The sequence below is a fragment of the Streptopelia decaocto genome (genome assembly GCF_964273445.1).
Source record: "Streptopelia decaocto genome assembly, chromosome: 13".
Classification (NCBI taxonomy): domain Eukaryota; kingdom Metazoa; phylum Chordata; class Aves; order Columbiformes; family Columbidae; genus Streptopelia; species Streptopelia decaocto.
The window spans coordinates 10,008,916-10,033,696 of NC_138668.1; the positions used below are offsets into that span (position 1 = coordinate 10,008,916).

General features: G+C 55.6%; 2 protein-coding genes across 3 annotated transcripts in view; one reads left to right on the forward strand and one right to left on the reverse strand.

Moving 5' to 3' along the window:
- Window positions 1-446: 446 nt before the first annotated feature.
- Window positions 447-12,223, reverse strand: DNAJA3 (DnaJ heat shock protein family (Hsp40) member A3). Of its 2 annotated transcripts, XM_082064659.1 has the most exons (12): window positions 11,993-12,223; window positions 11,683-11,810; window positions 11,165-11,248; window positions 10,207-10,413; window positions 9,016-9,168; window positions 7,874-8,021; window positions 6,996-7,060; window positions 5,973-6,101; window positions 5,404-5,519; window positions 4,538-4,635; window positions 2,271-2,387; window positions 447-1,540 (listed from the first exon to the last, which is right to left on the reverse strand). In XM_082064659.1, the coding sequence occupies exons 1-11, from the start codon at window positions 12,177-12,179 to the stop codon at window positions 2,284-2,286; spliced, it is 1,419 nt and encodes a 472-aa protein (XP_081920785.1). In that variant the 5' UTR covers window positions 12,180-12,223; the 3' UTR covers window positions 447-1,540; window positions 2,271-2,283. The 2 variants fall into 2 exon arrangements, with proteins under 2 accessions (XP_081920785.1, XP_081920786.1); XM_082064660.1 differs by lacking the exon at window positions 2,271-2,387 and having other exon boundaries at window positions 11,993-12,222.
- Window positions 12,224-13,504: 1,281 nt separating this feature from the next.
- The window catches only part of LOC309445381 (coronin-7-like), a 36,918-nt gene continuing 25,641 nt past the window's right edge, over window positions 13,505-24,781 (forward strand). The window contains exons 1-7 of the mRNA XM_082064105.1: window positions 13,505-13,660; window positions 16,886-16,982; window positions 17,279-17,353; window positions 18,979-19,049; window positions 19,414-19,597; window positions 20,205-20,281; window positions 21,369-21,419. Coding sequence (XP_081920231.1) covers window positions 13,601-13,660; window positions 16,886-16,982; window positions 17,279-17,353; window positions 18,979-19,049; window positions 19,414-19,597; window positions 20,205-20,281; window positions 21,369-21,419 — 615 coding nt within the window. The 5' untranslated portion in view covers window positions 13,505-13,600. The remainder of the gene's footprint in view (window positions 13,661-16,885; window positions 16,983-17,278; window positions 17,354-18,978; window positions 19,050-19,413; window positions 19,598-20,204; window positions 20,282-21,368; window positions 21,420-24,781) is intronic.

Consider the following 24,781-nt stretch of genomic DNA (forward strand, 5'->3'; position numbering starts at 1 on the left):
CACCGCAGGCGAGCCAGCGGGCAGAGCAGCATGCCCAGAGATGGGGCACTGCCCTAGCGCCACCCTGGCAAAGGGGACTGTGCAGTGACTTCCCATACTGCCTGACAGGAGAACTGAGCCAGTTTCCTCAAGTCAGCTCTGATTTGTGGGCCTGACATCTGGGCTCCTAGAGCTTTCAGTTGCTGCCCCCATGAGTTGAGTGAAACGTTTTTGCCAGACTGCTTCCCCCATGCCACCATATGCTTAAGGTGCTGCTTGGGTAGGAGCTTTGGGCTTTGGCAGTTTTGGCCTGTGCTTAAAAGTCAATTTTGGCCCCCAGAGAGGTGCTCAAGACATCTTGCACTGTCCCCTCCCTGTCCCAGAAAAGACCTTTGTTCCTGTTACTGGAGGAGAGAAAGGGGGTGACAGATGAGGTTGGAGGAGTAGAGAAGGCAGCAAGGCACAGCATGTGTTAAATATCTTTATGAAGTCAATCTTATTTACATGAATACAGAATCACTTTACAGACAGTTTAATCAGGAGGCAACACGTGCTTTATTTCAGCAAATTAAGAAGGGCAAGACTAAGACATGTCCTTGTTTAACTTGTCAATTAGTATGTGGGCTGATGGTACCCGCACAGTGTAACTAACAGCGGGCTACAGTAACCATGAAAATACTCACTGCGAGAGCTCAACTCCACCTGGAAGGAGTGATCCACTTGTATTCTCACACATGTAGGAACAATAACTCTTTGACCAATCCTTTATGCTACAGCTGTTGTGTTAATGTAATAAAATATTTTGTCCCAAACTGGCAAAGGGTTTGGTGATTAACTTGTACCCATTCAGAAGCAACAGCATTTGTGTTGTAACTCTAGTTAATTTGGGTGGAAAAGGGAAACCTGAGGCAAAGTGCAGATTCCATCTCTGCTCTTTGTGCAGGAGATCAGCAGGACTAAGAAGCCCCAGGGCTGCGGAGGGAGCCGGGGCTCTGACCGCTCCCAGCCCCGGGGAGACTCCCCCTCTGAGATGTGCGGGGCAGCCCGGAGAGCTGTCGTGAAGAAGGTTAAAACTCACTGACGCACCAAGCCTCCCAGGAGAAAATAAGCGGTGACAAGTTCACCAAGCACATCTAGCATTAAGAGGGACACCTGAGTGAGCGAGCAGCAGCCATACTGGAGTCCCTACAGTAAACTGCTCTGCTCTGTGCCAGAAGGACAATTTTCATTTCACATTTCCACTGCTTTAGATTCTAAATAATATTTCAACTTTAATTTTTATGAAATAAGCTTCCAGCAGCGGTAAGGACTGTGGAGCAACCTTGAGAGAGATGTGTTTCTGCAAAGCTGGTATCTTCCTTCATTACCATTCCCTAGGACGGTGGGTGGGTTTGTATCGTGATGAGTGTTGGTGCCTCAGTAGTTTGTAGCCTCTCCAGCTGGGATTCTCACGGTGCTGTTGACTGACATTCTTCACTCTCTTGTGCCCGCTGCCAGAAACATTCATCCCCAACTGCAAAGACAATCGCTGCTGGCTCCTAGCTTCCAGTAGAACGCTTCCCTGTAGAAGCAAGAGAAAAATTTAATATTTCTGACTGAATCAGCCAAAGGCACAAGAGCACCTCCCCACCTGACCTGCCACCACACTGGCAGAACAGACACTGATGCCTGCAGTGACAGGAAGCTGAGCCTTTGGAACCCAAGACGCCACAATCTGCCATAGATGATTTCAGGTCTGCAGCGCTCCCTCGCAGCGGAGCAACACCAACTAAACAGCACCCCAAGTTATGAGACTGTGGCTTGTTTGTGTGATGGGGCCTTTGCTGTGCTTTATGACAAAGATTGATTCCTCCCTGGTGCTGCCAGCCCGTGGTAGGGGTGAGCCCATACTGGCACCAGAGGCTCTGCAGGCCCAGCTGTGCCTCCTGGCAAGGCCAGGCTTTGTGATGGCCGCAGAACTGCCTGGTCCCAGCCTTATCAGCTAACGGGAATGCTCTCGGTGCTTTGAATTGGGTACAGCCACTGAGCAGACAAGGCAGCAGAGCTGCAGGGGAGGCCGCCAACCTCTCTGAAGACATATCCAGCATTTTTGCTGCAGCAACAATACGGTTTAGTCCCTGGCTTTTTGCTCCAGGTCACAAGGGACAGCTAGGGCTTTTCACACCAGCGGCTGGAAGGCCTGAGGCTAAGGGAGAAGCAGTGCTGTGCTTTTGCTGCTTCTACCTCCCAAGAAGTGCAACTTCTGCTTAGTGTGGGGGAAAGATGACAATAAAACACAAGAGGCCTCCTACCTCAGATGGGGTGTCAGGAGCTAAACATTTTCTTAAGTTTGGAAAGGAATCCCTCCTTGTTCTCCTCAGCCTCAGGCCTATCCCCGCCTGCGTCAGCGCTAGCCGTCCCCCTGCCACCTGGACACAAACAGCAAAGGGCTGCAGTCAGATACATCTCCCACCAGGAGCCAGCACCCCTGACAAAGTGAGAGGGTTATTTTAGACAGGGAATGGTCAAGTTTGCTGGTTTTGCCAGCATCCTCGTGCACAGCGAGTGGTCACCCAGGGCTGCACCTGGCAGTGAGTCACAGTGCTGGACCACTTGTGATGGGAGCACTGCAGAGCCTGGACCCCTGAAGTGGAGGAGAAGACCAGGTCACACCGCTCCCAGCCCTGCAACTGCCAAGGGAATTCTCCTGTGGCACAACTGAGTCAGAGGCTCCACAGGCTTTGAAAACACACATCCAGAATTGAGAATCTGCCACCAAAAGCAAGTTGTCAACTTGACCACAGCTAGCCATGACTTTACAGGAAAAAACCCTATATTGGTAGTCCTTGAAACAATCTGTCTTCCTGTTCCATGGTGGTGGTGTGAACAGCACCAGGTTTACAGCAAAGCACTGCAAAACCATACTGGGAGCCTGCCTCACATAATTCTTATACAGTGCTCAAACAGTGTCAAGGAGAAAATGAACCCGGGCTAGAATGAAAAAGGCTGCAAGTATTTCAGAACAAGTGCCCAGATAAGGAATCTTACTGGCATCAACAACTGACAATCAACAGGTCCTGAGAAGTTGTTTGTCCTCCCAGAAGTGGCTACAGCAAGAACCAAGGAGACCTCTTTGCTGATCTGCTTTTTCTATGGTATAACTGTCAATAACAAGACCCTTGAATCCTCCTCGGGCTTTCTTTGTGCACAGAGAACACAAAGTCCAGCCCTTCTCCGTCCTCCCACAGCTGACTGCTGAGCTCAGACTGATGCAACAGTGTGAAATACTGTGGCCTGTGGCAGAACTCGCATCCATCCACTCAGGGGGTTTCTGCTTCCCAGAGCACGGACATGCTCTCAGCAACAGCCTGTCTCTATGCTGTAAACTACTGGCACCGTTTTTAATCCGCCTTGCTGCTTAAGTGTGGTAAAAACTAGCAGATTTACTTTTTAAAATGAAATTTGAAGAGTATTTTTTTCCTTTAGCACATAAACATCTTTAAAAAGCTGGAATGAAGTGTTGTGCTTAGAGATCTCTCCCCTTGCTCCCAAGGCTGACCTTTAATGCTTACCCGCAGTGGAAAAGACATAACTTGTGTCATGGAAGCACTAAAAACCACAACACTGGTAAGTAATTTGGCAGATGCCACCTACCAATATCCTGAAGGTCAGCCTATATTCGCTACATGTAGTAGAGAGGACCTGAGTTCCTGGGATCATTTAGCAGCTTTGAAAGACACTCGCTTTTGCCTAGCTGTATGCATTTTTTGTTTCAAGCATAGAAAGAAATCACAATCCAATGAGCTTTAAGTTCATTGTTCAATACAAGCAAAGAAAAAGTTATTTCCCAACAGCACAAGACAAAGCCCTTGCCTTACTGTTCTACCGTATGTTTTTTCCTTTAGCTATACTATTGCTGTCAGCTACCTGGCCACTGAAACTTAAAACACATCATTGCTGGATCAAAATTTTTAATCTGGAGCTGAAAGAGCAACTTTACAAAGCCCCCAGCTGGCTTCACTCCATCACGCTGGACGCCGTGTCAGTACAGTGGAACCACCACCCGGCACCAATGAATACATCTCCAAGATTCCCCCGTGTGCACAGAATATGGGCTAGAGCAACCCTGACTGCAGTTCAGCTTTCAAGGAGAAAAACTGCGGTCAGAAGACCAGATTAACTCACACAATAAAATTGGCCTGAGGCACATTCTCTTCTTCTACCTCTGCTACTAAGACAAGTTACTTCTGGCACAGGGGTAGAAGCGGGGAGCAGAAGGCTTTCATAACCACAGTGAGACTCACCACAACTTGTCAGGGCCCAGGAGGAGCTCAACACCTGCTCTCTACTCATGCACAGATTTGCCCAGTAAGTATTAAAGTTCTGGGGGAAGAGGCTCCCTCCTTGCTCTGTGCTACAGCCTACTGACATCACACTAAAACTATTTCCGATATAACATGCTTGGCAGGCTGTGCTGACACGCTGTCTCGAGGTGACCTAGGCTCACCTTCCTCCCCAGGAGCGCTCTGCACTCCCACGCCACCTCCATGAGGAAGAAGCGCTAATTCACGCTGCTCACCTGATGCTGTATTTGTGACCCCGTTCACCGTGCCCTCCACATCTGTCTCATCCTCAGCATAGCTCATCATCAGGGCTCTCTGGCGATCTGTCAGCCTCCTGCGTATTGAAGACAGAAGTGTTGGTTACAGCTGTTTTTTGGGACAGATGTGTCTACACGTCTCCTTAACCTTCTCTGGCAGCATACACGAGAGGCAGCTACTGGAACTGCAAGATTAATACACCTGGCGTACACTCGGAATCCCTACAGTGCTCTTAAAATGGGAAATCTATAATGAAGAAGCCCCAAAGAAGAGAGATATGACGTGCTGCATTTCACCAAACTGCAGTGAAAAAAACAAAGTATTTTGAAGTGCTGAGAAGAACCAGGTGGAGCTGCAACAGAACACACGTCTGCTGGGGAGACCTGAGGAAAGAACTCCCTTGCCAAGTGCAGCAATACAAGCTAACGAGGTTCTTTCACCGCAGGAGCAGAGGGTGGCTGAGCAGTCTGAAAAGCAACTCGCAAGGACTTCAGTTCCTTTAAGCTGTAAGTCTAAGAGCACAGATGCATTTTGAGCCAGAACGCTGAATCTGTGCAACAGGGATCCAGACAGAATCGCAGACAGCCAGACAAATGCGCAGGTGCAGAACTACGTATGTGTTTCCAGGCTTTAGGATTTTTGGGGCTGGGTTGCCAAATGTTATTATTACAAAAAAAAAAAAAAAAAAAAGAAACACAAAAAACCCCTCTCATTAGAATAAAAAACAGAGTGAGAAATTAATCATCTTGATAAAGCAGTAAGGAACTTTCACAAAAATCTTTCTGAACAGCATTTTTTGCAAAAAGTTCAAGATTTCACAGAAACTTGCATTAGGTGTACTTACTGAGGAATTTTTATCTTTATGTGAATGTAGTGGTCTCCGTAGCCATAACTGTTAACTTTGGGAATGCCTTTCCCACTAATTCGAATTCTCTGGTCTGGCTGAATACCAGGGGGTATCTATGAACACAGAGGAGTCACATTTATTACTCTAGTTTAACAATTTATATGGTAATTACATGTCTACAAAAATGAACTACTTCTCCAGCAAGCTTCAAAGTAGGATGGGAGAGATCTGATATGTTCATGCACCTGGACACATTCAGAAGCCAAATCAATGACAGAAAGGCTTTTGAAGGAATATGTAGAGAATCGCACATGGTCTGTAGACCTTTGATGGGATTTGTCCAGCAATCCACCCAGCCCAGCCCAGCCCTTCCCTTCCCTGGCCCTACACAGCAATAGGAAAGGAGGGTGACCGGGCAGGTCACAAACTACCTGGTGGCTCAATCCTGAAGAAGTCCAAAACTTGACACTGGCAGACTTAGATTTGCACCATTTTTGCAGCAAAGGAGAAGTTTCTGCTGTCCCACATTAATTTATGCCCAAGCTCTTTCACATAATGGTACTCACTGTGATATTGATTGTCTCGTACAAGCCTTGACATCTGGCTGTGCCTCCCAGAACAGCCTGTGCTATTGAAATGAGGAGGTCTGAATGGATATCTGCTCCGTTTCTTCTGAACACAGAACTCTTCTGAACCTAAAAGGCAGGCAGTTCCCAAGAGAAGTGGGCACAACCAAGTTCTCACAGTAAACAGCTTCGAAAATTCTTATTAAAAAAACCCACCAGAATGCTGTAGTCAGACCCTTTACCATCTACAAGCTGCACACCTAAGAAGTGTAAGTTAATGTTCAGTCTTTTAGAAAAACACAGATCTTGACATGACTGTAATTAGCCAGAGGCTTAGGAGGATGCCTCGCTCCCTAGCTCAGCAACTCCCTCCCCTAATCCTGTTGTTCATTTATCAGTGTCAGCATGATTCTGCAGAGGCAGAGAAGACACTGCCTTGCCCAGCACCCTGAACAGGGGAAATCCAGAAGAGAAGAGGAAGGCAAGCACCTTTGCAGTGGCCTCACAACCTGGAAGAGAATTACACCCTCCTGCACCACAAAAAAGGTCCTGAAAAAAATTTTGTCCTTGACAGAAATGCATATGACAGGATACCTACAGGCTACAAAACATGTCCTAAGCAGCACTTAACGTAGGTCTGCAAAAGGACATTTGACCAGCCAGCCTCCTAAGGGCGTTCCTGCAGCCCTCCTCGGCGCTCCCACCCGTGCAAGCTTGACTTCCAAGTCACTCAAGGCATCAAGAACCTACTCTGCATTTTGATGCCCATGACCCTAAAGGCCTTGTCCTGGAACAAACAGCACAATTCTTCATGAGCAGACTTAACGTTACACCACTTGTTACAATGCAGATCTTCTGCTGTCTCAGAAAGTTCACGTGGATTGTGTTACCTCAGCTGTTTCAAAGGATCACTCGCTCTTCCTCCTCCACGCCCCATTGAGTCCCTCAGACTTCACAGGCAGTTGTGAAGGGAAAAAGCAACCAACAAATACTGAAAACAGCCAACAATTTAATGATACATACCCTGAATGTAATGAAAATTTCCTTCTTCCCCACAGGCATCCGAACTGTCTGCCCATCCTCAACACCTGCAATCACAAAAAAGAGGGAATGTTACCTTGCATTATAATTCACATGTTACTTGAATGCCTGCAGCTCTTGCTGTCCCCAAGCGCCTGCCACCACAGCAGCACCGCACACCCAGCAGCATGAGGCACAAGACCTACCAGCAGGCAGCACAGTAACACTCTCCACAGGCGCCCAGGAGCTGTGGCCAAAGGAAGGGGTGTCAGCACACATTTATACCTGACGTGATCACTACACCCCAAGTAGGCTCATTACTTCAAGCCCTACAGAATTCTTTTGGGAAATGCATCAGGCTAAGGAACACAGGGCAGCTTCCACAAGCTGCAGGAAAATTACAGGCTGCTCACTCAGGGCGGTCTCAAAGCAGCAATTCTTCAGCCCCTCTGCTCATTTTATTCTCTCTGGTGAGGAAGGCCATCAGCACACTGCTCTGAGAAAAGCTAAGGCTTTCAAGATTCCCACCCTCTCCCCAGGCTTCATCAAGGACAAACAGAAGTCCCAAGGCAACAAAACATTTGAGAGTTTCACTCTTCAAAAGCTGCCTACAAGGATCCATGCAAGAACCAAAGCCTCAGCTCAGGAAGGGCAAAGCAAACATTTCTATCCATGTCGAAAAAGTTCATCTCCTTACTAGCCCTTTCAGTTGCCAAGCTATCAGCCTGCTTTGTTCTTACAACTTCTCTGCAGCAAAACTTCTTACATTGCTCTGACATTGGTACCTGGCAGGGGCTTGAAGGCAAGTGCCTTGCTGTTGGCCAAGTGGAAGCAAATCACTATGGTTATTTAACAGAGCAGCACACAAGTACAGCACTAACCAGCTGGTACAGGAACCATCACTGTCTTCTTTTGTTTGGTTTGTCCTGTTCCTCGACATACCACGCACGGGGTTGTTATGATGGTACCACGACCGCCGCATCGTCGGCAGGTAGAGCGCATTACAAAAGGGCCGGTATTTATTGTCTCCTAGTGAAGAAAACAAAAATCGTACAAATATTTGGTACTGAGCTGGTACTTTTCACTTCAAAAACACTGCCAGTGACTGGTCCAGCACATTTGGGTCCCTCTAATTGCACATTTAACCTGACAGGATGAGACCCTTTAGCAAGGGGTGCAGCAGAAAACTGGCTCAGAAATCCAGAGAGGATGCTGCTTGTGAGAAGCTGGATCAGATGCAATCAGATTCAGATTCTGATTTCCACTGAAAACCATCACTACAGTAAGCAAGTGTCTCATGGCAAGTGGAAGGGAAACATAACGTGTCATCTCTAGGATTTAATGTGCAAGCAGGAGCAAAGCTCTTTCACAAGGAACTACAAATGTCTGTGTTTTGAGGAATCCAAGGACAATCCACTTGCATGAATTATTGCCAGTGTCCAGGAAAATGTTAACAGAGACCAAGCTACGGACTGAACTGGGAAAGCCACCCACCAGAGTGAAGCACATGAGGAAACAGTGGGAAGAGCTCACAGTCCCCTCTGTCCAACTACACCTGTTCTGTGCAGGGAGATATTCTGGTCACAGACCGACTGCTGGTGCCCATTTTCATGAGTGGAAACTGGAAGCCTGAAGCTTGATCATTGTTTATCGTAAGTAACACCATCATCTTATTTCAAGATTACCCTCGGGCCATCATCACCTTCCTCCTTCCTCCACCCCTCAATTCAAAGTATCCCATTTAATGCCCAAGAAATTTCAGAACTGTTACACCATATAAATATGGTTTGCCAGATGTACCACACCACAGGGTTTAGCCCTGAAGGCTGGTGCTTTTAGCTGCACAGAGCACTCCTTTAATATGAGAATAATCTTCCTACCACATATTAACATGAAGTTCACATTAACTTGGCTTCACCCAAGATAAGCTGATGGCTGTAGGGAGAATTTTTCACCGTGGAAGGGACTGACTTGTCCCGACAAGGAGAAGCACAGCAGAACCTGTGTCTTAAGAAGCTCTTACCATGCCAGTGCCACTGCAGTAGTGACAGCGCTGTGCTTTGGTACCAGGCTCGTGTCCTTTACCATGGCATCTCTCACAGGAGTCGTTGATGTTCACCACAATCTCTTTGTTAACACCTTTTGCAGCTTGGGTGAACGTCAGTTCCATGATATACTGTACAGGAAACAGGGACATTGCTTTACGACTGATGTGCAATGGGGTCTTAAGCAGAATGAAATTGTTCTAGGCCAAATATCAAACAACGCTTAAAATACATCCGGGTAATAGATGGGAGGAGAAACAGATGGATGGACAATGCATTCAGAAGAGGTGTGTCTCATTTGAGGAAGCAATAATCTGTCTCATAATAAAAAGGGGTACAAAAGGAATACAGGAATAATGATTACACCAGTCTGATGAGCAGTTGTGTAGCAGAAGTAAGATTTAAAAATAGAAAAGGAAGTAAAAATAGAAGTCAAGCATTTGCCTGCCCTCAGGAAAACTCTTATAAATCCTAAAGGTTTTGTTTGATGGGAATGCAGCAACAGGGGAGGGTGAAGGCCTTCAATCTCAATGAGAGTATCAGCTCTTCCTCGTTAAACTCTTTACTTACCAAGGGAAGTCATCGGCAAAGATGACTGCACAAAATAGAAAATTCTGTTTATAACAAAAAGGCCATTTTTAGTAAAGCCAGAACTACTGAACTCCAAGCAGTTCTGAAGGGAGCACATGAACCAACACTGTCAATACTTAAAAGAGCATTGAGCTGCAGTAAAAAGCCATAGGTTTTGTTTTGCTATAGGCTTCACTGCAAAGTTAAGCCAATTAAGTTGCAAAATTAAGCAAATAAAGCAGTCAAACCTAATGCTGGAAGGCTTGTTTTATAGTTAAGAGGTATTTTGTGGTTTCTAGCATTAGGGATCAAAGCAGACATATGTAAATCAACGTACAGCAGAAAAGATGCCTCTACAATGATGGAATTATTTGGCAGCACCAACTGGTGTCAGTAAACACCAGATGAAGTAGCTGAAGTCCAGAAAAAAACACTGTCTCTGAAGGTGTGGAAAATGTATCCACATGGCTTACCAAAAATATGTGATTCTTTGTTTAAGCCTGCTCCTAGAGTGATCTGTGACAGACTCATGCCCCTCTCCAGCTTTTGTGGTTTTCTCATTTTCATTTCATTACTCGGAAAATAAACGCACTTCATACCTCCTGTGGCTGGTCAAAAACACTCTGAAAATCACCGAAAGGGGATCCCGAAAACTCTCCGAAGATTTTTTTGAACAGCTCTTCCGGATCAATCGATGGACCGGTGCTCCAGTACTGCCGCCCTGTACTAGCACCCGCTGCGCCAGGATCAAAACTTGCCGTGCCATACGCATCGTACTGTTTCCGCTTCACTTCATCACTTAAGACCTTTGAGGCAAAAAGAATGATGCCATCAGGATCCGGAGACAGATCCTGAGCAAGTGGACAGCCTGTATCTGCAGGGCAGCGCCTCTCGCAATTCCAGGCTACTGGTGTTACTGCCACAAGCCCACGTTCTCAAACGTGCCTGTCATCAGGAGGGCTACTCCAGTGCTCAGCAGCACACGAATTACTGAAGAGCTCCTTCTTCCCTACCCAGCTCATCATCATCAGGAAAATTACAATATCTTACTAATTTATAATAATCAAGAATAGCTTACATTATATAGTTGACCATTAATATATCATGTAAAAGCTGGTGGTAAGAGTGCTGGGGTAAACTGAAAACTCACAAGAGCAAAAAAAAAAAAACACAAGATTTCTGAACAAACTGAAGAGCAGGAAGAAACAGGGCTGGGGTGCAACACAGTGGAAGATACCTCTGTATCAAACACCTGGTAACTGCTGACAGGTTTTCGGTTTATTTAAGCTGACCAATAATTCCACTGTAGTAACCACGGCACCCTTGCCAGTCACCCACTGCTAAGAAAGAGCCCAAATTCAAGCAGCCAAAAACATATCCAGCTAAATCAGATATTTGGACCAAGTAATTTCCTGGAGACACTGTTGGGACAGAGGCACTCACACCTAAAGCAAAAAATTAGCCACAATTTTACTGGAAATGCATGCAATAAATGTTTCCCTCCATCTACCCTCCAATCTTTCTTTCTTTTCATGATAACAAAATCCTGCATATTACCTCATAGGCTTCTGCCAACTGAGAGAACTTCTCTTTGGCTTTAGGGTCATCTTTATTTGTATCAGGGTGGTATTTCTTCGCCAGCTAAACAATAAGAATTCAAGTATTAGAGACAAACAAAACTAATTCACTTTAACATGGAGAAACACAACAGGTAGAGCTTGGCGCTCACTCTGTATTTTAGGGAACTAATAGGCTTTATTTTCCACTATCATCCCAGTACAAGGAACAACAGAAGCTGCTCCTCAACCTCCCAGCAATCCCAGGACCGTCTGGAGGGACACCTCCAGCAGCACAGGCAAACCCCCCTTTTGAGGAGACCCCCAAACCCCTGTGCTGAGCTTTCCCTCCACCACCTCTCCTCTCCAGTGGGCCAAAGACAGAGATGCCAAAGCAGGGTTTGATCTCTGCCGTGCAACAGAGCGCAGCTACGGCTCCTCTGCCAGGACACAGGCCGGTGCCCGCCTGTCTGCCCCGGCGGTGTGTCCCCGGCAGCGCGTGTCCCCGCTCGGACATGCCTGGTAATAGGCCTTCTTGATCTCCTTCTGCGTGGCGGAGCGGGGCACCCCCAGCACCTGGTAATAGTCCTCCTTGGCGCGGCCCGCGGCGCTGCTGTGGAAGGCGGCGGCGGCAACGCGCTTCGTGCCTGCGGGAGAGGCGGACAGAGGGGCCGGGGTGAGGGCCGGGTCAGTGCCGCGGAGGGCGGGAGGCGGGACAAGGCCGCGGGAAGGGGCCCGGCCCCCGCCCGGCCCTGACGCGACCGCCCGCGGCTCGCCGCCCCCCGCCCCGGCCCGCTGAGGCCCCGCCGCCGCCCCCGGCCCCGCTCACCCGCGGCGCAGAGCCCAGTGCGCAGCGGCAGGAGGCGGCGGGCGGCGCGGGCCGAGGCGGCGACGGGAGGCGGCGGGACGCTGAGCCCCCGCACCAGCCAGACGAGCGGCAGCCGCCCGTCCCGCCCGCGGCTCCTGCCGGCGGCGGCGGCCACTCCGAGCCAGCGCGCGGAGCTCCCGGCCGCCATCTTGGCCCGCGCGCAGCGCTGCGCCTGCGCCACTGGCGACGCGCGACGTTGCGGAGGAGGACGCGGGCACGCTCCGCGCCTCGGGCCGGCGTCGCGCATGCGCGGGGCCGCTGCTGGGCGGGGCTGCCGGAGAGCGGCGGGGTCAGCGCGGGGCTGGAGCTGCCGCCGGGGAGCGCCCGGCAGAGCCCCGGAGGGGCGGGGAGCCGCCGGGAGAGGCTGTGAGCGGTGCCAGGCGCGGGGAGCGCGGCAGATGGGACCCTCGTCGGAAAGAGCGTCCTTGTCCCCGGGGGAACCGGGCACAGCCAGACCCCGCAGCCCCCGGCGGGGCCGAGGCTGCCTGGCCCCGGGGAGCCCCCGCTCGCAGCGCCCCGCGCCAGGGAGCGCTCTGCTGGGTGGGGGAAGCATCACAGAACCATGGAACGGGTTGGTTCGGAAGGGACCTTCGGAGTTCACCTGATCCAGCCTGCTGCTGTGAGCGGTGACATCTTCAACCGGATCAGGTTGCTCAGAGCATCACCAGAGAACACAAATAAAGGCTGTTCCGAACCCAGCCGGCTGTGCCAGCGGCCGCCTGCGCGGGGGCGGGAGCTTTTCTCTAGAGACAAGGATAATTGTGCCAAGGTCTCTCCCGCCGTCGTTACCGGGGCTTTGGCACGCCCGCCAGCAGATGCTCGGCCCCGCGGTGTGTGGGAGGCCACGGCAGCGCCGAGGGCGGCGTGTCGGGTGTCAGCGCCGAGGGCACACGCCGGTGTCACAGCCCGGGCGGCGGCGGAGACCCGGGCCCCACCGGGTGTGGCTGAGCCGTGGCTGGGCGCAGGCGGGCCCGGTGGACGCGAATCCAGCCGTCTCTTCTTTCCCCCTCCCGGCAGCTGTCGGTACACAAAGGTTTCTGTTCACTGCCGGCTGCGAGGCCGGGGAGGGGACGAGGTCGCGGAGCCCACGGGACTGGAAACCTCCCGCTGTCCCCCCGCACTCTGCCCGGAGGAACAGCTGCCATTGTTTCCGGAGGGACATTTGGACGACAGCGGGGGGGTCGCAGTCCCGGGTGCCCGTGGGTGGGCAGCTGCCAGGCGGGAGCCCCCGAGTCTCTGCAGGAGGCGGGGAACGGGCTGCAGCCCCCGAGACGGTCACACCCGGGGTGGCTCCAACGCTGGGGCTCAGCCCCAAGGGCGGGGGCTATGAGGAGGGTCCCAGGGAGCGGCCGCGCCGGGCTGGCGGTCTCTGTCCCGATCACGGGGACCTCGCCGGGCAGGGACAGCCCGGGGTACCGAACAGAGGGTGGGGGGCGAGGGGTCGGGGGCGGGACTAAACAACAAGGGCGTGTCCCGGGGCGGGGCCTCTGGGGAGGGCGTGGTCGGTGGCCCCGGGGCGGGCGGAGCGGCTGGGCTCGGTTCGGCGCGGCTCGGTGCAGCCGGAGCAACATGAATCGCTTCAAGGCGTCCAAATTCCGACACACCGAGGCCCGGCTGCCCCGCAGGGAGGTGAGCGTCGCGGGACGCTACCCGCTGTCCGGTACCGGGGGGGTGGGGGTGGCGGGGCCGGGCTGCAGGCGGTTAGAGGCAGGACCAGCACCGCAGTAGCGATGGGGCGGCCCCGGGGTGCCGGTGGTGCCACCCCGGCATTGCGCGGCTTCGGGTCCCGCTGCTGCGGCCCTGCCGGTATGACGGGGCCGCGCCCGGCTCCCCCGCTCGGTGCCCGGTCGTGGTGCGGCAGCGTCGCCCGGGCGGCCCCTCCTTGGCACCCACTGCTTCCCGCCCCGGCGTCCGCGGAGGTTTCCTCCCACGGGGTGTTTTGCAGCCGGGTGCTGGTGGGGAACCCCAGCCCTCCCGGGGCGGTGCAGCCGGTGCCGCTGGCTTTGGGTACTGGCCCCGTGTCGGCAGGGAGCCGGGCTGTGCCCCGCCTGCCATGAGACCCTGGCTGGGCATGGCTGGCACAGCCTGTTGGCCCCTGGTTAATGCTGTCCACCGTCCCAGCTCAGCTTGGTACCTGGCTGGTGCTGGGCCCTCCCCAGGCAGCCCTGGTTCACCTATGCTGCCAGGGGAACTGTGCACACTGAGCGTGAAATGCTGGGCCCCACTCCTGCCACCCCACTTCCGCAGTCAAAGAGGAAATGCTCGGGGCCCGTGGGACAGTGCTGAGCCCCGTCACCCTTCCCATGAGCTGCGGAGATTGGCACCAGTGAGGCCAGGCAGGTCTGGTGGGTCCCACGGGGCAGCACAGAGCTAGGTGTTGCCCAGCTCCAGCCTCTGCCCCACGCATAACCAGTCCCTACCCTGCCAAGAATCATGATCCATCTCAGCTCATGAGGTACTGGGTAAGGGACATGCAGAAGGGACAATGTGGGCCAGTTACGTGGCATAGGATGCTGTGGTTGCCAGTTGTGCCAAGGTGGCATGCAGGTGTGGGAGGCTGGTACTCTTCAGTGTAGACCATCTGGCCAGAAGTGGAGAGCTCATGCTGGATGGGTGATGCTGCTAAAAATCAGCACATCTTGCTGCCTTTGAAAGGAATCTGGTGCCACCAAAATGTTTATCTCCCAACCCTTGGACATCAGTGCTCTTCTTCCCTGTAACTTCCCAGCCAAGCCATCCTTGCACCAGGCTGGCCTGTCCTGCACTTAAATGACTCTGCAGACCAGTTGAGCACCCAAAACATCCCCCTGAGTTTCAGCTGTATGAGGGGACATGGTGGCCCCTGTCATCGTGCCCGGCCTCAAGCATCCCGGCATCCTTGCAGTGTGCCAGCCGCAGTGAACCTGCAGAACAGGTCGCTGAAATCTCAGCCAACTGAGCATTTAGCTGCAAGCCTCAGGGTGCAGATGTCAGTGGCCAGCCTGGGGAGCATGTGTGTGTGGTGTAGGTGCTGGGGTGCCTTGCCATGGCGGGTTATGTCATCCTCCGGGCAGGGACGTTCCTGTCACCGCTGCCCTAGTGTTGGTCACTGTGGTGGGGAAGCTCTGCAGGACATGGACAGATGGTGTGCTCTTGTCCTTGTGTGCAGGGAGGCACCTGCTCTGCCTCCGGCAGCCCATGCCAGGCTCAGTGCCTGGAAGGTGGCATTTCCAAAAGGCATTTCCCATCCAGGCATGAAACGTGTCCCTGGAAAGCAAGCTCTTGTCACCCAGCTGTGCAGGGCAGGACGTGAGAGGTGGACATCTCATCTCCAAACCCATCTCAGGTGTCACAGCCGGAAACACTTCATGTCCTTGGCCAAGCAGGTTGTTTGTGGAGGTGAAGGCAGACACTTGACCTGGACAGATCAGGAAACACACTGTAATCATGAAGGATCACATCTGAATTGCTTCTCCCCTTCAGGCAGCATCTACGGGCTCTGCTGGCAGTGGTGCCCTGAAAGCTTGCGGTTTGTTTTAGGGCTGAATGTTACCATGTATGTGCTTTACTGGCTGCCCTGACACCCTGTGAGAAGGACGGCGCCTTTGGGGGCTCCTGGCTGCGTGCAAGGATGTTGTGGGGCTGGGACAGACCAGATCAGTGATCCCTCTGCGAAACTTCGCTGCGGGGGTCCTGTGTGGTACCCTGGATGCTGGGGGCCAGATGAGGCTGGTGACCTCCCTCACCAAGGGACCAGTGCAGGGCTGACAGGGCACAGATTGTGGGACCCTTCCTCTTGGGTCTTGGTCACGCTACAGACCTGTTTCCCCTCCCCACTGCAGGTCCCAACCTGCCTGCTGGGTGTGGGGAGAGGAACCTCCCTTTGGCAGGAGAAGGGTTAACAGGTCTGTCACCGAGCAGGCTGCTGTGACAAGGACCAGAGGAAGTGCTACAGGAACCTCTGCTCTCTGTCAGGCCTCCAAAGGAAGCCGTGCAAGGAGAGGAAACCTGGGGCTCGGCCCTTTCGGGGCTGCGTGCACAGCTGCCTTCCCTGCAAAGGGCTCTGCCCTGTTGGTGGGGTATCCACTGCTCCGGACCCCTGCTACAGTTCTCCACAATGCTGGTGGCTCCTGGAGGCATACAGGCATGGTAGCAGCTGTAAAACACCCACTGTTGCCTTTGCTTGAGGGTTGGACTTGGCCCTGGGTGTGCCGAGGAGTTCCTGGTCCCAATGGCCACTTGAGGCCGGGTGTCTGTGTCACCTGGAGTGGGTCCGGCTGACACAGGGTGTCCCAGTGCCCCACGGGTGCAGTGCTCAGCCGTGGAGTAGAAGTGAGAAACACTGCAGAGTGGGATTTTGGAGCTGTCATGCAGTTCCGTGTCCATGCAGGAAGCACGCTGCTGGAGGCATCTATCTGCCTCGGTCAGCTGCGCCCTGACCTCCTGGTGCTTCACAGCCCAGGAACATTTGTCCCATCACAAATTCTCCGATATCAGTTTACTGCAAACTCTTCTGAGCCCTTTCTGCCATGGGAGAGCCTAGGGCTGGGGCAGTTTCAGGGACAAGCAGCGCTGGGAGCCAGGATGCTCCTGTCTCCCGCTCCTGGCAAAGCTGGCCCCAAAGCCCCAGAACATGAGCAGCTGCATTGCCTTGGCCCTCCCAGAGAATGGAGCCCTATAGACTGCCTCCAACATGACTATGTTGGTGCTGTCAGCCTCCAGGTAGTGCCAGGTCCGTTGGTGTGGGAGCTCTGCTGGGGCTGAGGGTCTCTGACGATGCTTTGTTGTCTCCCCTCCAGCCGAGCTCCAGCCACAGTGTTGGGTCCCTCCAAAACAGAGGCATCTCCTGACATGGGTTTTCCTTCTCCCCCCCAGGCCTGGATCACGGGTATCCGAGCAGGCTCCATTGCATCCTGTGGGAACCACGTGAAGGCCAGCTGCCGCTGGATCGCGTTCAATGCCGAGGCAGCGGGTGAGGCACAAGGGAAGGGGTGCCAAGCACGGCTCGGGGGGTGGGAGGTATTTGCTCCCGTGGTCCCTGCAGAGCTGGGTGACAGGGACCCCAGAAGGCTTGAGGACAAGTTGAAGAGACTTTCCCTGTGTTTCCCCAGAAGTGCTGACAGTCCCACATCTCTTGGTTTGCATTGCAAAACTGGGTGTCCCCGCGCTGTATCCCAGGCTGTGAGGGTTCCTGGGAGCATCATGTGGGCCATGGGCAGGCCGGTGACACAGCTGGTGACACGGCTGTTCCTGTGTCCTTTCCTGCAGGTGTGCTGGGCATCGTGCCACTGGAGTGCAAGGATGGAGGCAAGAGGACTGTGTCTCAGCTCTGCTGCCACTCAGGTGAGCTGGGTGTCTATCAGCCCCACTCTGGTTCATCCCGTGCCTCCACCATACTCTGCATTGGGGCACCGAGGAGCTGGGTACCACCTCCCACACCCACAGAGGCATTTGCCCCACCATGGGCTGTGCGGAAGGGCTCAGGTGCTGAGTCCCAGTCAGGGATGCCATGTTGGGCTGTCTCCCAGGCGAGGGGCTGTTGGAGCTGCTGGAATCGTCAGGGACCGTCACCCACAGGCAGGGTGACTCTGACAAGTCTCACTTATGTGCGAGGCACAAGCCGACTGCAGCCACACCGAGCACACAGGGCTCTGCCAGGCTGGGCTGTTGCTAAGGAGCCAGATTCATCCACATCCCTTCTTCTTTCGAGCTGCAGTGAGGTCTGGACACGTAGCTCTTTCTCACTCTCGCTCTAGCACACCCTTCCTGTGTTACTCCTTGCACACCCTGAAGTTCCCAGAACACCCAGTGCCGGGCTGGCAGAGGTGCTGGGGATGGTATCGCCATGGGTGTACCTGTCTCCAGCATGGAGGAACAGGCCAGACCAGCTGCTTTGTGGCCCTGAGCAGCTCTGCTGTGGGCAGAGTGAGTGCTGTGGGGGAAGAGGCGGCTGACAGTATGGCTACGGACAGAGGGGCACATATTGCGACAGCGAGGGCTCTGCCTCCTGCCTGGGCATGGGGATGGAATGCTGGGGAGCCTGGGGTACGCTTCTTCTGGTGTCGGAGCAGCAGTGCCAGCTGGGGGGCACTGACTGTCCATTTCCCAAAAAAATTGCACCAGAGGAGCAAAATGGGAGCTGGTCACAGTGCCGCCATCCTGCGAGCAGTGCCTTGGTTTCGCTGCAGCACAGGGAGCTGCACCGAGCTCCGCTGCTCCTGGGGAGCGCTGGAGGGGTGCCCAGGGAGCCAGCACCTCATTAATGGCTTCTTAATGAGATTTAGAACCAGCCCTTTGAAGCCGGCTGTGCCAGAGCAACGCCTCCAAAGCAGGGAAGGGATTTTTCTCTCCTCCCAGGGCAAATGCAGCAGAGTGAGCTGCTCGCTCTTCGTGCCTCCTGGGCCTGTCTTTCCGCAGCCTCCTGGAAGCAGAAAAGTACACAGTGACCTACTTTCCCAAGCATGCCAAATGCATCTGAGGGGCTGCTGCTGGCGGTTCCAGCCTTCCCCCCGCCAGCCCCTGCCGCCAGGAGCCGAGGGCGTTACAAAGGGAGCCTTATTACCAGCACGGCCTCACCAGCCTGGCATCCAGGCCGGCACAGACACCCTTGTGCTGTTCATGCTTCTCCCTGTTCCTCCTGGGGATGTCCATCCTGACATGAGAGCCAAACCTGGGTGGCAGTGGGTTAGACAGGGAGGTGCAATTGTGAGGTGTTGCCATTTAGGGCTCCCGTGCCGCCCAGGAATGGGTGCCAGACCCTGGTGGACAGGGTGGAGGGCTCAGGCTCTCGCATCAAGCTGAGCTGCTTGGAAATGCCTGGATAGGGCTGGATCTGACCCTGGCTGCCCTTGCCTGCCTGCACATGTACGTGTGTGAAAAGAGTCTGAGGCTGGGGAAGAGCAAAAGTGGGCAGTCACGCTGTCTGCAGGGGGGGATGTGAGGACAAACCTCTGCCCTTCTCCTTCCAGATGTGGTGACGGACTTCGACTTCTCGCCCTTTGATCAGCTCCTGCTGGCTACGGGCTCTGTTGATGAGACGGTGAGTGCTCAGTGCCGGGGGTCCCAAGAGTGCACCCTGTGTCCCCTGGCATATCTCTGGGATTCACTGTAGAGCCCAGAGGAGATGGAGATGCAGGAATGGGAATAAGAGGAGCCCTGGAGAGGAGGGTACCAGCCTTGGGGAGTGGTGTGGGACACCCCCAGGCTGTGGGGGACAGAGCAGATGGTGTCAGTCAGGGATCAGCCCTCTCCCACCTGAGATTCCCACAGCTCTGATCTCAATGAGATGCGCTGAGGGTTTGCCTGGTGTCCTCGGGGACCAAAGCCTGGAAAAGCAACAAGCCAGCACCCAGCCAGGTCCAGCTCACCTGCCCGGGGACTGACCCCCTCTCCCTGGGCTGCAGGTGAAGGTGTGGCGCCTGCCAGAGAGCGGCCAGGACATGCCCAGCAGCGCGGGGCTGACCCTGGGACCCGGGGGGGCTCCGGTGGACATGCTGCAGTTCCACCCCACGGCGGATGGCGTCCTGGCCAGCGGTGCGGGGAAGCGAGTCACCATCTGGGACGTGGGGCAGCAGCAACCGCTGACAGGTAAACACAGCCATGCCTGCCAGCTCCTGCCCACAGTGTGGGTCTCCACCGTGCTGGTGCCTGGGCTCAAGTCCAGACCTTAGTGTCACCAAGCAGGCAGCATGGGTGGCTTTTTGGGCAGTGAGCACTGCAGGCCCTTATGTGTGTGCACAGGCTTCCCTACACTCTGATGCAGGAGCGTAACAGGCTCCTGTACTGCCCAGGAAGGCTGTAGCATCCCCTGAGGTGGCAGATCCCTCTCCCTGCGTGTTCCTATATGTGGGTAGGTGTGGGTGCCATGGGCTGTTGCTGACCAGCCTTGCCCAGAGCTCAGCTAACCCAATGGGAACGGGAGGCTGTGCAGCAGCACAGGGATGTAAGTTAAGTGCCCCGTGGCTTTCCCAGGGCTCCTGCTCTTTGGATCGAACTGCTGACAGTGTGGCGATGCTCCCTGCATGGACACGGCAGCACCCCAGTAGGTCTTGGCCCCTGCTCTGGCTACCATTGGCCCTTCAGAAAGACCAGATCATTGCCCCAGGGTCTTGCGGGTGGGAGAGCGATGGCTCCTGCCTCATCCACAGGAGGAGCCCTGCCTGACCCCGCTGCTGAGCCTGCTTCCCTCCCACAGCTCTGGACATGCATGGGGACCAGCTGCAGAGCCTGGCCTGGAAGGGAGATGGCCGCCTTCTTGGCACCTCCTGCAAGGTGAGCGGCTTGCACAGGCGACCTCCCGGTGGCACGGCACGGCACGGCATGGCATGGCATTGCTTGGCACAGCGTGGCATAGCTGAGGTGGCTGCTGGCTGTGCCCTGCTCCTGGGTAGCAGATGGTGATCCTGTTTTGGGGAGAAAAGGGCAAAAATGGTGTCAGCGAGTGGTGCCAAAGCCGAGAGGGACAGGAGCGCTAGATGGCGCCTGCTGCTCGCTGCCTGCCCACTGCCCGCACGCTGCCAGACATGCCGGCGTGGGCTGTGCGCAGGCCCTGCACGGAGGCCAAGCAGACCGAGCGTGCAGGCTGAGCGAGCAGAGCATCCATGCTAAGCGTGCAGGCAGAGCAAGCGCATGGGCTGAGCCGGCCGTCGCCCGGGTGCTGAGCGTGCAGGCAGAGCGCGCTGCCAGGCCCGCAGGCCATGGGCAGGGGACGGGTGAGCAGGACCGAGCGCGCAAGCCCAGCCGAGCGTGCAGAGCCAGCCTGGGCTGAGCGAGCAGCCACTCGGCGTGCAGGCTGAGCAAGCAGTTGGAGCCCTTTATCAAGCGTGCAGGCTGAGCACAGAGGCTTAGACCCCACGCCATGCTATCTAGGGTGCAGGTCACCCCCTGAGCCATGCCATATGGTCCCCAAGGCCTGCAGCACTGCCATGCTGTGCCATGAGAGTCTCCCTGGCACAGTGTATGTTCCCCAAATAGCACCCTGGCAGCAAGGCTGGCACTGGGGCACGCCCCTGCTGCCCCTGCACCCCAGCCAGCCCTTTCAGAAGGGCATCCCCTGCCCTGTTGGGCTGTGGGGGGCTGGGCAGGAGAGGACTCACTCCCCTGCCTGCGGGATGCTGGGCAGCGCTGGCAGGATGGAATCTGGGGGTCGGGCTCCAGCCCTGGCACTGCTTTGGACGCTCCCCACATCTCTGGGAGCAGTTTTAATGGTGTCGAGGTCCTGGTGAGGCAGCACTGCAGGCAGGAGAGTGATGGGCAGGAAGGAGGGGGCTGCTCACTCCAGCCTTCTGCCTAATAGGGCCTGATATCCCACTGGCCCCAGGGTCCTTAACCCTCCTCTGTTTTCTTTTTATCTCAACAGGACAAGAAACTGCGGATCTTTGACCCCCGAGCCAGCCCAGCTGCCTCCCAGGTACCGTCCCTCCCGGGTGTGCTGGGCGATGTGGCGCAGGCAGCCCTGCCTGACCGCGGTTCCCACTGCCTGCTGTGGGGTGGGCTTGGTGTCCCCAACTGTCCCAGCCCTGGCACAGCCTGGGAGAGGCAGTGTGCCAGCATGGGCTGAGGGCAGGGGGAACAGGCAACCTCCTCCTGGGCCCTGGTGGGGTTTGACAGGGACCCCTGTCCTGCCGCAGCCAGCCAGCTCCCCCAGTGCAACAGCACACTGCTGCCTGCCGGCGGGCAGCGAGCCTGAGCCCCACGGGCATGGGGGCTGCAGTGGGGCTGTGGGCTTCCGGGCTCTGTATCGCCATGCGGGAGCTCAGCAAAAGGCTCTCGGGGGACAAGGAGCTGCCAAGGGTGAGGGCTGGGCAGCTGGATCCGCGCAGCTCAGCAAATAACAGCGATTAGGAAATAAGTAGAGGACTTAAGCCTTGACGTCGAGTTTAAACAGCCTCTTATTAGAGGTTTCCTGTGGCTTGGGGGCTCTGGCTGCTGGTGACTGCCATCCCTGGCGGCGGGAGGGGCTGGAAGCCTTTGGGAGGGGAGGGATGCAGTGGAGAACAGGGTGAGATTGCCTCAGCAGGCTCTGCCGCTCCCTGTGCCTCTGCTACTGCCACTGTGCTGGGGCAGCTGGTGGCCTGCGGTGCCCCTGCCTGGGCACAGCAGTGACTCCAGGCACTAACCCAGGGGAGTCGGTGCTGCACTGCACCAGGATGCGGGTGCTGAGCTCCCGTAAGACCCCTGAGTGCTTTCTGCGGGTGCTAGTGGTGCCCTGACCACTTCAGGCAGCCTTATAAATACAACCCCACAATATATAAATATAAACCCAGCGGATACAGATGCCAGCAAGCCACGGCAAAGTGCTCCCAGCCCTCAACTGGCCCCTGTGACGCTCCCCTGCTCTAGGTGCCACTCAGCACGGCTGGAAGGTCCCGGTCTCTGCTCCCAAATTCACCCTGCGCCCATCCGCCAACAGCCCCAGGCGCTGCTCCCCCCGGCCTCCCGCCTGCCCCCCGCTTCTCCCCCTGCCAGACCTGTTGGCTTGTCTAATGGTGTTTCGGCAAAGCTGTGAGCACGATGGGCTTGAGCCAAGTCTCCTGGGGAGGGTGGACTCTGTCTCGCTGAGCTATTAAAAATAACGTGTGAATGATGGTGGCTGTTCAAAGCAGGCAGCTCACTTCCCTCCGCCGCTGTCTGATCCAGCCCGGGGCCGGCTCTCGGGCTTTGCCAAGAGAAATATGCACCTTCTCTGCCGTGGCCGAACGCTGCCGCGCCGCAGCCCCAGCCCCGGCCGACTGAGAATTGATGAAGATGTTTAGTCTTGGAGAAGTACTGCGCTGAAGGGGAAAACTTTAAAATGCCATAAATCCTCTGGAAGTTTGCACAGGGCTTGCTTAGCCAAGAGGAACAACACTCCTGTGTTTTGTTTTTTCTTTTTTTCCCTGGTTGCTGGAGGGCCAGGTTATTTGGAAAGGTTCCTTCTCCCCTGGGCCAGCGCAGTTACGAAACCGGGTGATGCCGGGGCCGCCTTGCGGTGCCGGCACCTTGCAAGCTTTGAAATTCCCTGTTTTTTTGCAGCGGTGAGCGAGGTGAGCGGCGTGATGGGTTTTCCAGCCGGGCTGGCCCCTGCGGCACTGCAGCCTGTGTTTTCTCCCCAGCAGGCGAAGGGCTCAGGCTCAGCACCATCGCCGGCTCACCCCGGTCCCTTTGCGGCACGTGGTGCTGAAGCCAGCCCCGGCAGAGGGCTGCTACTCTGGCTGGTTTTCTTAATTTGCCAAGTCTGCCTCATTAAACTGTTCCTTTTTATAGAGCAGGGGAAAAGGCTAAGAAGGAGCTAAAATAAGAGACTGCGGAACGGGGAGGAGGGGTCACTGCTGTGATGCCTGATGGCGCTCTGGGGTCTCAGGGATGCAGCACACGTGGGGCTGTGGACAGAGGATGGATGGCGAGGTGGGTGCGCTGCCCGCACCCCGTGGCCGTGCCCTCTGTGGGGGCCTGACCCCACATCCTGGTTACGTCCATCAGAGCTATTTTGAGCAGGTCCCAGCAGTGGGCAGGAGAGCATGACACAGTGTGGCTGGGGTCTGGCTGACCCCAGAGGGTGCCTGGGACATACCCAAGGCCACCATGTCCCTTGGGAGGGCAGTGGCCTCATTCTGCTGGACCCCCATACCCTTGTTGCTGCGTCTGGGCTGGAGGAGGGACCCACAACCAGAGCAGCCCCTCTGTGAACATTAGGGCTGGGCTTGCACCCCGCTGCTGTGCAGCATGCTGCCCTGGGCCCCAAAAACTCGTCTTGGAGATGCTGGGGCCATCCCTTTGCTGCCAGCAGTCCTGCCGTGCACCCCCATGCAGCTGCGCTCCCCCTGCCTGGCTGGGTTTGGGTCCTTCTGGAGCAGTGCTGAGAGTCCTGTCTTCTGCCTCATCCCCTCCAAGGCCGTGCAGCCCTGGCCGCAGCCCCATCCCCTCTCACAGGTGCTCCTGGTCGCCCTCCTCACCTTGACCCTCTCACTGAAGCGAGTCGCATCCTCTCCTTCCCTCCCGGCTGCTCTGCCAGGGCTCATTGCTTCTCTGCTCCCGTCTGCCCTGCAGTGCCTGGGCAACCCCCAAAAAATAGCCCCACCACCTTCCCTTGGGACGTGCCCTTGAGATTTATCATGCACCAGCCATGGCCCTTCAGGTGTGGGGGGACAGGACTTGGGGTCAGGGTGCTGAGTGGGGGGTCGGAGCAGCAGGAAGGTGCCCATACCCCAGCTGGTGCCCCAGGTGGGTCAGCAGGACCAGCGCAGGGCAGTGATTTGGATATGGCCTGGGGACTAAGGTGGCATCTCTGCTTCCCCACACCCCCAGCCGTCCTCTCCTCTGGGTCCTGGCGAGCCCTGTGTCCCCAGGGCTGGAGGGTAAGCGGGCCCAGCAGCACCCTGCCTGCACACTCAGGCCAGGGTTTTGCCGGTTCCCTAAAGCCGCGTTCTCTAAAATGGGGTGCAGGGAGAAAACATGAGACTTTCAGCTGCACATGCGTGTCATTTATACATCAGTGAATATAGATCTGCTGGGGGTGCATCCTTGAAAATACTTTCTGATGGGGTGTGCAATCAAAGACAGTTGGAGATGCTACTGGAAAGAAAGGAGGTGGCTCGCGAGGGCAGAAAGCTGCTACAGGGTGGAGACCACCCCATGCCCTGCGGACAGCGTGGCCGCACACATGCTGGTGTCACGGCTTGATGCGGCAGAGCCGCGTCCCCGGACGCAGCGTGGCTCCGGGCTGGCGGCATGCGGACGCGAGGGGCCGCATCCCCCCGCACGCTGCGCGCTCGGGCGAGGGGCTGCAAGCAT

Coding starts and splice junctions, on each gene's coding strand:
- DNAJA3 (XM_082064659.1), bottom strand. CDS start 12,179: ATGGCGGCCGGGAGCTCCGCGCGCTGGCTCGGAGTGGCCGCCGCCGCC. Junction 9,169..10,206: donor TTTTTGACCAGCCACAGGAG/GTATGAAGTGCG, acceptor TTTCCTGTACAG/TATATCATGGAACTGACGTT. Junction 7,061..7,873: donor GATGGTTCCTGTACCAGCTG/GTTAGTGCTGTA, acceptor TTGTGATTGCAG/GTGTTGAGGATGGGCAGACA.